The 13,310-nt window shown below is 38.6% G+C and overlaps 1 protein-coding gene across 1 annotated transcript in view; it reads right to left on the minus strand.

Annotated features, from left to right (window-relative positions):
• Positions 1-13,310, minus strand: part of LOC136876476 (condensin complex subunit 2) — a 184,202-nt gene that overhangs the window by 31,530 nt on the left and 139,362 nt on the right. Inside the window, exon 9 of the mRNA XM_067150472.2 lies at positions 8,989-9,096. Coding sequence (XP_067006573.2) covers positions 8,989-9,096 — 108 coding nt within the window. The remainder of the gene's footprint in view (positions 1-8,988; positions 9,097-13,310) is intronic.

The raw sequence follows: 13,310 nt of genomic DNA on the forward strand, positions 1-13,310 counted from the left end.
AGGTGGCGGCCTCGCGCCACACGTGCCGTGAGAAGTTTTCCTTTCCACCAGATATGTAAATTTTCTCCTTGACAAAACTCCTGTTGATTACTTATTGGAGAATGGACCCGATGCGTTCTGGCAGGGCGTTTTTGCCTTATAAACACGTTTTTAAATGCTTTAAAGATGCTGTTATTACCTCTCACACTTTATAGAGGGAATGATTTTTGTTCTTATCTTTGGGACACTCGAGGTAACGGTATCCTTTGAACCCATAACCTAGGTATTTGATTTTCTTTCCACTACTAGTGTCCTTGTATGTTTCTGTTCCTTTTATTATTTGTGCTCGCCACATTTTTCTTCTGTGTGTTCTCTATCTTTATATTTCTTGATCTCTTGGTAGCGAAATGTATCACCTTCATGATGGGTGATTATCTTGCTTTGACGTTACTGCATTCTATTTGGTATGCACCTTGTTATTCTCTGTATGTATTGGTACGTGTCCTCCCGGTTTTATATGATTGATGTTTTATGCTACAACAGAGTGGTCCATATATTTATTGTGCATGGTGTTCCTTGTGGGGATTTTCCCTTTCTCGGCCATTCATAATCCATGTCAGTGTTAGGCTTTACTTGCAATCTTTGGGATAGACGCTGTTGTAGTTTGAGGGAAGTTATGAGATTGCTACTCCTATTTCATAAAAGATGCTGATATTTTTCATATATCATGTGCCTTTTGAAATTACTCATTTGAGTATCTGACTTGTGAATTGCTTTTGTCTGAGGCCGTGGATGAATGTGTGTGAGTGTGTGCAAACAAGCAGTTTAATGGGGTGTATATCAACTATGGGATTTCCCTAGATTTTTATTTTGGTTTCTTCCTCATTACTGGCATGTTGTTTCCACAAAGATGCACACACGAAATGCTGTCAATTGTGTACACTATTTTATTTACAAATTTTATATAGATATTCTACACATGCGCACTAATAAACTGCCATCTTGAACACTTGACTACTATGCTCTTGAACAAAGCACTGTTCCGAATAATAATAATAATAATGATAATAATAATAATAATAATAATAATAATAATAATATGAGTGCAACAACAGCATGTGAACATACTACCAATCACAACATGAATTCACACACTCGATTAATGACTTGCCCTCAGAACTCTTGTTAAGCAATGACTCAACTCTACCCTCAAGACTGCCTGTTTATATATCTTGCGTGGCCAGGCTTCTGGAAGAATATGACACGTTTTCTTGTAATTTCGAGAGTTTTCAATAAACTATTTAGAATGAAAGGATGTTTTTATAATTATCTAGAGCCAAAATTACATTGTTCTGGACCATTACCGTGTGTTGCACAATATTGCATTGGATTTATACATCATATGTACAGATAAATAATAAATTGTATGCTATTAAGTACATGTTCTTACATTAAATAAACTCATACTAATATACCTACAGCAATGTTTCATGACATAACCTCAGAATAATACGATCATGATTTACATCAAATAAAGTCCGTAAATAATAATAATAATACTAATAGATACAAACAACTGAGCCACACCTCACTAGTCACAACAACAACAACAACAACAACAACAATAATAATAATAATAATAATAATAATATTCATCAAGCTTGATATTTCCGTTATTTACCCATGGGTTAGAGAATATTGTTTGCATGTAATATTAGTCCATTACATTTGCATCAATATTTTGCCCCTTTTCCCCTAAACTCCTTCCATTATTGTTTTTGGTGCTTGAGGTAAAAGATGGCGAGCATGTTTGTCTTAACTCTAGTTCCCTTTTATTTCCGCATGTGCATGGTTAATATTTAGCCCACTAATTACTTTTCTGTGATTGGCTTTGATGATTATTACCCAACTACTCCTTGAGTATTACATAAAAAAATTCTCATTGTGTGTGGGAGGTAACATTCGAGTTGGATTTTATATGTGATGAACATCTGTTAGAAAGATTTACTCCCCTTTCAGGGTTTATAATCCAAGTCATGTATTATTGTTTATTCAGATGAAAGTAACACACAAGTACGATGTGAGAAAAGCTATTGCTTTCTAGGTCCTCACCATATGTATATGTACATGATATGAAAACAAAGTTTGATGTAAGCAAGAACCATATACACTCAACTCTCGATTTACCGTAATCGGATTAACCGCGATTTGGTTTGGGAATAAAAAAAACCATTGACAATTGTGTGGTCTTGGGAAAACAATCATTCCAGATATTTCTGAAGACGATGGAATTCTCGGATTTGATGAAGTCAATACAGTTAGTACAGTGACTGAAGCCGTAAAAACTGTCTCAGGTGGAGAGGAAGTTGACGAAGAAAATATTCGTCAGTTAGATTGTGACCAGAATGACCAAGGCTACAAAGAGCTGACATATGAACAGATTGTCGACAAAATAAAGGGCAGGGAGGAAGCAGGAAGTGAAAGTGATGAGAAGGTGGAATCAGCTGGTCGCGCCGCACAAACACAGCAAACAGTTACGCATGGGGCTACCTTGGCCAATGTCGAGTCATTGCTGGAGTACATCGAAGGCCAGGATAATGCTCTCATCACCGAAGAAACTTGTTTTGAGAAACTTGAGAAGCAAAACAAGGAAAAAGACTTTCTCGGCACAAAAGCAGAAAACCCTGACCGATTATTTTCAGAACCAATAAAGTTAGGTAGTCTGAATATTTTTCTTTGCCTAATTAGTTTCAACATAAAGTGTTGTTTATTTTTCCATTTATTAACTGTGCTAAGTGCTACTTTTACTACAATGTATTGGGTAAGTTAATAAAAAACAATGCAGCAGTATCATTTATTATAATTTTTACTGTACTTTCAGAGCACCTGTTCTATTTTTAACTTTTTGCGAGTTAACCGCTACTTTACTTATCCGTGAAGACTTAACCCTTCATTATCCCAGTTAATCGAGAGTTGCGTGTATGTACATTTATATATAAATGTTCGCCCTTTCTTATTTTGAGTCGTCATCCTTTTCTCCTGATTTTTAAGTAAATATTTCTTGACTTGTATTGTATGTAGTCTAGCCCCTTATGCTTGTTTCATAATATGGCTTAGGAGGCCCATTTCCAGTTCATGGTCTATTCGCTGATCATTTCTAGTCACAGTCCAAATCCGACCTTTTGGTATCATGATTAATGTTATGGCACTTAATTTTCCACTGCGCACTCTAATCTTCATGATCATGTTTTTCCTGGATCGGATGTACAATTATATCTTCATGGGAATTTATCGTAGTAGAGATTCATAAAATTCGAGGGCACGGGTGGTACAGCCATCAGGCTGTTTGAGACAGGGAAAAATTGAAGTAAAATGGCTTTGCAACTAACCTATAACTCTTTGCAAAACCGCAGCATGATGACCAAATCGGACAGCACAAACTTGCAACACATAGGCGAAACTAGGCGATTATTAATATCAGGGGAAGCTACGCAAACTGCATCACAATTCTGATGAGCGGGTTGTCTACTATAAAAATTTACGCAAACCGCATGACAATTCTGATAAACGGGTTGCCTACCCAAAAAATTTATCTTGACCCTTTCCGCTCGTGTGTCGACCTGAGGTCAACAGCCGTCACTTAGCGTTATAGCTCGTGTGTCGACCCTGAGTCGACACAATGTTTCACCGCTCGTTGCTAGGTTATCTGGCAAGCCAGGACTTTTGTACTTCGTTTCGTAAGTGCTGGTCCCTTCCAGAAACCGAAATAAACCAAATAGGAGTGTTTTAGTTTCTCTTTGCTCGGCAAAATTGCTCTGTTTCCTTGACAATGGAAAGCAGTCGCGTGAAGCAACATGGCGGCAAACAGTCTGACCGAAGCTGAGATTCTTGAGTCTATTTCAGCTGATTTTGTTGATAGTGACCATGAAAGTGACGAAAATTTTGAATCTGGTGATGAAAGTGATATGTCCATTAGTGATTCAAGTGATGATATCGATATCAGCGTCGCAAGAAATCATAGAGGAGGCGGTAGTATTATGACTCATCCCGGTCCCAGGCATACAGTGCTGACTTCAAATATACCTAGGAGATCGTGGAGAACTGGTGATGAAGGATTACCCAAATTTCCTTACAGGTTAGTCAGTGGATTCACAAGTTGTGGCAATAGACCTAAAGTAGAACTAGAGTACTGGCAGCTATTTTTTACTGATCAGTTACAAACCTCTATTGTCCATGAGAAGAACAAATTTGCCGAAATGAAAATACAGCTAAATACTCCACTTCAGAAGAGATCTATCTGGTTTTCTTGGAAATCTGTGACTTTAGAAGAGCTGAAGGCATTTATTGGTGTAATTATCAACATGGGGATGAACAGTAAGGCAGAAATGCAGGATTATTTTAGTGAAGACTGGTTGAATAAGCAGGTGTTCTACGAAGATGTGTTCTCTAGAGACAGATTTCTACAGATATTCTGGAATCTCCATCTTTCTTCCCCTGATGCTGATAGGGCAGGTCCACAATATAGAGGTTCGAAGGTCAGAAATATAGTGTCGTACCTGGACACGAAATTCCGGGAACACTTCATTCCAGGAAAGAATCTGAGTATTGATGAAAGCACTGTAGGCTTCAAGGGTCTTGTCGTGTTCAAGTGTTACAAAAAGCAGAAACCAACAAAGTGGGGACTCCGTATTTATGTACTGTCAGACTCGAGTACCGGACACGTATGTGCTATTGAACCATATTGTTAGGCAAGATTTACCCTTCAAATGCAGGATAGTTATTCATTTGGTTACAAAAGTTTTGCAACCCACCAACGAAACTGGGTTTCATGTCTTTATGGACCGGTTCTATACCAGTTACGACCTTGCAGCTGAGCTACTGAAACTAAAGGTCCATATCACAGGCACTGTAATGGTAAATAGGAGAGGTCTGCCATTACAAGTTAGAAAAACCGCAACAAAGAGAATGAAACGACGTGACGTTATTGCACTTCGAACAGATAACACTTCTTGCTTGGTTTGGAAGGACAAGCGAATTATTGCTATGCTGTCCACTTTCTATGACAATTCCACCCAGCCTGTGCAAAGAATAAGACGTCAAGGTGCTGAGGAAATTGTAGAGAAACCTACCGTCGTATGTGCTTATAATCAATACATGGGGGGGGGGGCGTTGATTTTTCTGACCACTATGCTAGCTCATACCTATTCACACGTAAATCAGTGAAGTGGTGGAGAAAAATGTTCTTCTGGCTTCTGGAGATCACAATAGTGAATGCCTTCCTACTCTTCAAAGAAGGTAACAATGGAATCACCCATCTGAAGTTCAGGAAAAACTTGGTAAGACAACTTGTAGGAAATGTGCGGAATACACAGAGCAGGGAAAGGGGAAGACCTTCCTCAACAGATGAAGAAGTGAGGCTGAATGGCAAGCTACACCTGCTGTACCCCCATCCTGAAGGAAAAACTAAGGATTGCAAGGTTTGCAGTGACAGGAAAGTTGTTTGAGGGAGGAGAGAGACAGTCCATTTCTGTAAAACCTGTGAGAAGCAACCAGGGCTCCATCCAGGCATTTGCTTTGAACGTTTCCACACACTCAAGGTATACCGTTAAGAAAGTGAAAAACATTATTTTGTGGATTGTAAATACCATAAATTAATTAATTCTGTAGTTCCTTCCTGTATATATTGTTACAACCAGTACTTAATACAAGGTTTTAAAATATGAAGAATGCTGACAGAAATAAATATGAGTGGGGAGAAATCAGGACTTACAAATAATTCAAGTGGAAAGGGTTAAGATGGATGTGTTTTTGGGGTGGGGGTCTATCTAAAATTAGCATGAAAAAAAAAACTGGCACCGGAAACAAGCAACCAGTGTGTGTCATATGGATGGAAGAAAGAGTTCATTTTGGTGGACGGAAAGGCATGTTTTTGGAAGACATTGATGATGGATGTATTAGACTTTTCAAGAGATTGTAAATATTTGCCATTGCTTTGTTGAAATGGGAAAGCATTAATTCATATTCTGAACATTGCAAAGAAAGAAAATTTAACTTTGTCTTCTAAGCCTAAAAGAGCCTCCGTGGCTCAGACGGCAGCGCGTCGGCCTCTCACGTCTGGATACCATGGTTCAAATCCCGGTTGCTCCATGTGAGATTTGTGCTGGACAAAGTGGAAGCGGGACAGGTTTTTCTCCGGGTACTCCGGTTTTCCCTGTCATCTTTCATTCCAGCAACACTCTCCATACTCATTTCATAGCATTTATCAGTCATTAATAAATCATTTTGGGAGTGGCGACCCCATCGTACTAATAGCCTATATCTGCTTCATTCATTCCATCCCTGACACGGTCAATGACTGGAAAACAGGTTGTAGGTTTTCATTTTCATTTCTAAGCCTAAAAGCATATTTATGATTCAAAGTTTATCTGCGTAGTTGTGAAAACAGTAATTTTTTTTGGAGTAGGCCTACATAACTTAATGTTGGCTTTATTTTTTGCAAATAAAACAAAGTAAAGGCAATTTTCTTTTCTTTAAATTCTCTCCAAAACTTAGGGCACACACATTATTCAATGGCACGTATTATTTGCAAATATACAGTATTTTTGTTATTTATGTTTGTGTTACCTGAATTGACTGGTTGAAATAATTTGCAACAATCTTCTTGTAGCGATGTTTGCTTATCCTTCTTTATTGTTGGAGATTTTCCGACTAATAATGAGGAGAAAAAAAGAAGGAAAGGAAAACTTTCACTGTGGAAGGGAAGGTTCAAATCTTGGGAAAAGTTGATTTGTTATTGTACTGGCACGCCAGTTGCAGCTCTCTGTATCCACACTGAATACAACGGCAAAATGAAGAAGCATATCATCAAGTATTTTGCAGACTAAAAAGAGAAAATACTTGTCATGTTCCAAATATGAAGAACTGGAAAATATACTAAAAAGTAGGTTTGAAACTTCAAGAGCTGCAGGCATTCTAATTCGTGGTGAGCACTTAAGGGTAATTACATTGTCGGAAAAAAATATCCAAGAATCATGAAGTAAGGAATGTAGAATTTGGAAATTTTGGTAATATATTTGTCGAGGTAACATATTTAATTGATTAAAGGTTACAAGACTTACGGTTAATATCCGCATGAGAAAAGTCATCGCAAATGTGCCATGCTGGTCCATTAATAACCGGTGTAATCGCCTGACTGTTGAATGCAGGCATGCAAATGTGTATGCATTGTGTTGTACAGGTGCCGGAAGTCAGTTTGTGGGATGGAATTCCATGCCTGTTGCAATTGGTTGGTCAATACAGGGACAGTTAATACTGGTTGTGGATGATGCTGGAGTTGCCGTATAATGATGTCCTGTACATGGTCGATTGGGGACAGATCGGGGGATCAAACAGGCCAAGGCAACATGTCGACACTCTGTAGGGCACGTTGGGTTACAACAAGTGGCATGGGCGCATGCATTATCCTGTTGGAAAACACCCCCAGGAGTGCTGTTCATGAATGGCAGCACAACAGGTCGGATCATCAGTCAGACGTACACATCTGCAGTCCGGGTGCGTGGGATAACAAAGAGAGTGCTCCTGCTGTCATAGGAAACTGCTGCCCAGACCAGAACTCCCAGTGTAGCTCCAGCGTGTCGACGCCGCAGACAGGTGGAATGCAGGCGCTCACATGGCCATCACTGGCACCAAGGCAGAACCGGCTTTCATCGGAAAACATAACGGACCTCCACTCCAGGCACCAATGAGCTCTAGCTTGACACCACTGGAATGCACACCGCAGGGCGTCTGGCTTGGAGCTTTCCTTCAAGTAACCAATTTCGAATAGTTTGTTGCATCACTGCAATGTCAACTGCTGCTCGAATTACTGCTGAAGATGCTCCGCTGCGCCACAGTGCTTGGGGGAGTCTTGTGAATAAAACAAATGCAGCTGTAGTAGAAAAAGCACAGAATAAAATAAAGCAACCACTAGATTTTAATGAGAACTTAGATGACTATTCACCAAACTGGGACAACAATTTACTTAATAATTGATGCTAAGGAGGGTTTAATGTATTGTCTAGGAGGATATGAAAATCCACAGCCTGTTTCCAGTCATTCGACCGGGTCAGGAATGGAATGAATGAAACCCCCATCCAGCAGCGAGGATAGGAAATGTGCCAGCTGCCGAAGCCTGTCGCACTTCTAGGAGGAAATGCAGTATGCAAAACATCCAACGTTACAAGATGTCAAATGTGTCAGCCTACTTCACAGATAGCCTACAGAAGAAATACCTGCCATAGCCCTCACATTTATTAGGGACTATATACAGCACTGACAGCACTTTCCTCACCCATCCTTCAGGAGCCATTTTTAATGTGCTCATGCAAGTTGGAAATGTACTGTCACAAAAACTTCCCTGTGAACATAGTCTATGGGGATATTTTACAATTGCTTTGACAGTCTACACGGTAACATAATTCATTCAAAGAATTAGGGTACTGTGAAGCCTATGTAAACTTGTTTAATGTTAGACGAATTGTAGACTTAATACTGTAACAAGATATTACAAAGATATGATCAGATATTCAGAGTTTTCAAATCTGGATGGTCTGAAATATTTACAGCTTGTAGGAAGGTACACACTGAATGCATATGAACCTTATCTGTGATCAGCAGGAAGATATAGGTATAGATTTTCCTGAAAATAAGTTCTGCACTTACTTTTCTTACATTAGATGCAAATATTCCAAACTGCACTTTCCTTTTTTATCTGACTTATTTTCCCTTTGCTAAAATCATGAATACTACATAACTTGTATAAATGAAACATGGAATCTTGGATTTATATTTGTGCATTGCCTGTTACCTTTCTATTACATGTAATACCATGTATGTTACAAATAAAATAGTATGTATATACCAGTAAGATCCTTATAATTTAAACATGGAACAAAACACCATTCAATGCTTCAACGAAGCATTTAGCTGTTCTATTAATATCAATCCTTGACATCGAGTTGAACAGTTTACCTTTGGTGGCGGTGAGACCAGTTTCCAGCCTATAGTGGTGTGAACATCGTCAGCGGGTTTAAGGGTCTCATCACATTCACCATCTCCTGGAGGATCATAGTCATCGTCCTACAAAAGAGAAGGGGTAGATGTAACCTTATATACACTTGCAAAAATGACTTGTTTGATGTTCTTGGTAATTATGAACATTGCATAAAAAATTTAAAGAAGTGTTTAAGCAACTTCTTGAAGTATATAATATATGAGGTGTAACCATATGGTGAGTAATAAGGGACCTCAACATATCCATCATCAGTTGTCATAAGTAGCCTATGTGTCACTGAAGAGGCATACTAGGGAAATTAAGGAGTGAGGTAGATTGTTGTTGCTTTCGTCCCCAAGTCAGAAGATGTTCTTATCAGTCTGCCAAGTCCACTGAAATGCATACCATCAACCACTCCCATGAGCTAAACAAAATTCATCACAGGGACTGGCTGCATAAGGAATGGCATTACTAGCATCGCTCATTTATCAGTCACTTTTATATTGTCAAAGTGATGAATACCGAGCTCGATAGGTGCAGTCGCTTAAGTGCACCCAGTATCCAGTATTCGGGAGATAGTGGGTTCGAATCCCACTGTTGGCAGCCCTGAAGATGGTTTTCCGTGGCTTCCCGTTTACATACCAGGCAAATGCTGGGGCTGTACCCTCTAATTAAGGCCACGGCCTCTTCCTTTTCACTCCTAGCCCTTTCCTGTCCTATCATCGCCATAAGACCTGCCTGTGTCGGTAAAAAAAAATCACGAGTGAGACTGAAGCAGTAAAATGAAAGTAACAAGCTTGATCTAGTCCATGCCAGGACACTCAGTACAGTCTGCACAATGTATCTCACCAGATATGGACCTAGGCTGATGTAATCATGAAAGTTAAATTATGACAACAGAACAGACGATGAACAACTAACGAATAGGATAAATGTTGCTAATCCTAATCTTTCGCGCTACCAAAGAATAAGACATTTAGTTAAAGCTTGTATCTTGCAAGTCTTCTGTCACTATCACAGCTATAACAGGCATCATATTTAAAACAAGAATTTTATTTATGACTCCATTTGCACCAAAGAGGCAGTATCTATTATATTCCTGAATTGATAATATTAAACTCATAGGACACAGCATTGAGCAGAATGACTGTCATCAACCTTGTAGTTATATCCATCCTGCTGTGGACATCACTTCCAGAGATTCTACCACTTCGCATTTGGTTCCTGGAAGTCATGTTCTGTGAAAGCCTGCCACCACAATTATATTTTACCAGGGTCTCTTCAATGGAGCAGGGGATGAAAAAAATAAAACCCACAATCTTATTTTATAAGAACTGAAAGAAGTTGCAGAGGGTGAAATAACAGAAACAGCAATGTGTGATAATGCAATGTCATGGTGCAAGAGCCAGGTTCTTTGTATTACCAAATTTTGGAATAACTTCTACAAATGCATCATTCTCCCCTGTTGAATTACATCATTTTTTCTCTTCATGCAAACTTGATTCATTACCTTATTGGTAATCTAATCTACACATGCCAATCTTCTAATATTCTCCAGAAACATTTAAGTTTCAAAGGTTTCAGTCTCTTTCTCTCTGAACCACTGTGTCCATACACTCCCACACTCTGCACAACTATCTAACAAGTATATCTTTGCACGAGGTGAACCAATTTCTATTCTGCAGAAAACCCTTTCACAGTTTGGTTATATACCACTTTATGACGTCTTCGGCTCTGTATCATTGTTTTACATTACCTAAGCAGTGAAGTCCATCAACTTCCTCAAAGACCTCATTTTTTAATTTGCTACCCTTTAAAATTCCTCTACAGTATTCCATTACTAATAAACTACATTTATTTACAGTAGAAACTCGATAATTTGAAACCAGTTAATTCAAAATCCCGCCTAATTTGAAGAAACTCTCATTCCTGGACACATGAGGTACGGTTTTGCAAGTTATTTAAATTGCTTAATTCAACATACGGATAATTCATACTTCGAAGAACAATGTTTGTCCTATTACCAAAATTCAGACTTAATTCAAAACCGCCTTTATATATATATATATATATAAAAATTAGGGTAGCTTTCAGCACTTTCATTCAACTTGGTCTGTCTACAGGGTGCTTCATATATTCTAGGTTCTAGTGAAATTGTAATTCTTTTGTATTCAGCGTTTAAAGGAACGCCACAAGATCACGTAGCAAGCAGTGTGCGGAGAGGCAGAACCTGTAAACACTGGCGTTGCCGACGCTTGGCGAAAAAGAGTGGCTCATATAATCAATTCATATGGATGAAACTGCATTTTTTTAATGCCAAGCCCGAACAGACTTATGGTTTTAAATGAGAGAAGTGCCAGCCGGGAAATCGTACACGGGTGGGGGTCAATGTACTGTGTTGCAATGCACACGGAAGCGAGAGACTTCCTCCCCTCCTCATAGGAAATGTTGGTAAGCCACGAAGTTTTAAGGGCGTCGGGCAATTTTCGTGCAAATACAGGGGATCTAAAATGCATACAGAGCAGTAATCCAATGAATAAAGCACTTGTACAGGGGAACCTTTCATTGCGTGAGGTTATGTTTGGTAATGAGTTATCCAAGAGCATTATTTGAATACTGTAAATGCACCTTTTTGTATACGTTTTGGAAATAGTCGTTTTCCATAGCATATGAAAGATTTAAAAGTGTCTTAGGAAGAGTAACGAGTCTTAGAATATTTTGTGACACAACAGGAGTTGGCATTTCCGAATTGCAAGTTGGCGGTTAATTCGAAATCACGTAATTTGAAGTCCTATTTCTGCCTCCCAACGACTTCGAATTAACGAGGTTTTAGTGTATTTATTATTTATTACTATTTATTTTAAATACTAATTACCAACTGGTTTGATAGAAGGCAGTTCAGGTTTGGGAAAAAGCACATGATAATGTTTCCTAAAGACTGTGTCCTACTATTCAACTATTCTTGACATTCAAATAAAATGACAATCTCAGTAGCAAATATTTTCCATGCATTGTGATTCATTTTTCCAAATTATGTTTCGATTTCCTTCCCTTGTTTTATACACATCTTAAAAAAAGAAGTGGAATAAGCTGCTATTTCCCTCACTCCTTTCCGGTTGCTTGTTTCTGTTTCAAATCCCCCAATTCTCACCACTGATTCTTGTACAAATTGTAAATAACCTTTAGTTGATTCTGATCAACTTCAGAATTTCATAGTTATCAACCGCCTTTTATAGATTTTCAAATGTCGCATAAGTATGCTATGTATTAAATACAGCATCTGTCTCCTATAGTGTCAGTATTATACTTCTGATATTCGAGTTTTATTTGCTTTGCCAATCATCCACATTTTAGTAGAAAAAGTTACTAGTACAACATACATGCAGACATACATACATACATATATTATCATTATAGGCTGTTATGCCTTTCAGCGTTCAGTCTGCAAGCCTCTGGGAATTTACTAAACGTCGCCACAATCCTCGATTTGCAACTAGTGTTGTGGCCTCATTTAGTTCTATACCTCTTATTTTTAAATCGTTAGAAACCGAGTCTAACCATCGTCGTCTTGGTCTACCTCTACTTTTCATGCCCTCAATAACAGAGTCCATTATTCTCCTAGGTAACCGGTTTATGCATACAGCATCATCCATCGAATTCATTCCTAAATTAGCCTTTATATCCTCATTCCGAATACCCTCCTGCCATTGTTCCCACCTGTTTGTACCAGCAATCATTCTTTCTGCATTTATGTCTGTTACTTCTAACTTATGAATAAGGTATATTGAATCCACCCAGCTTTCGCTCCCGTAAAGCAAAGTTGGTCTGAAAACAGACCGATGTAAAGATAGTTTCATCTGGGAGCTGACTTCCTTCTTACAGAATACTGCTGATTGCAACTGCGAACTCACTGCATTAGCTTTACTACACCTTGATTCAATCTCACTTACTATATCACCATCCTGGGAGAACACACAATCTAAATACTTGAACTTATCGACCTGTTCTAGCTTTGTACCACCAATATGACATTTAATTCTGTTGAATTTCTTACCTACTGACATCAATTTAGTCTTCGAGAGGCTAATTTTCATACCATACTCATTGCACCTATTTTCAAGTTCCAAGATATTAGACTGCAGGCTTTCGGCACAATCTGCCATTAAGAACAAGTCGTCAGCATAGGCCAGACTGCTTACTACATTTCCACCTAACTGAATCCCTCTCTGCCATTTTATACCTTTCAGCAGATGATCCATGCAAACTACGAACAGCAAAGGTGAAAGATTACAGCCTTGTC

Source organism: Anabrus simplex, chromosome 1, assembly GCF_040414725.1.
Source record: "Anabrus simplex isolate iqAnaSimp1 chromosome 1, ASM4041472v1, whole genome shotgun sequence".
Lineage (NCBI taxonomy): Eukaryota > Metazoa > Arthropoda > Insecta > Orthoptera > Tettigoniidae > Anabrus > Anabrus simplex.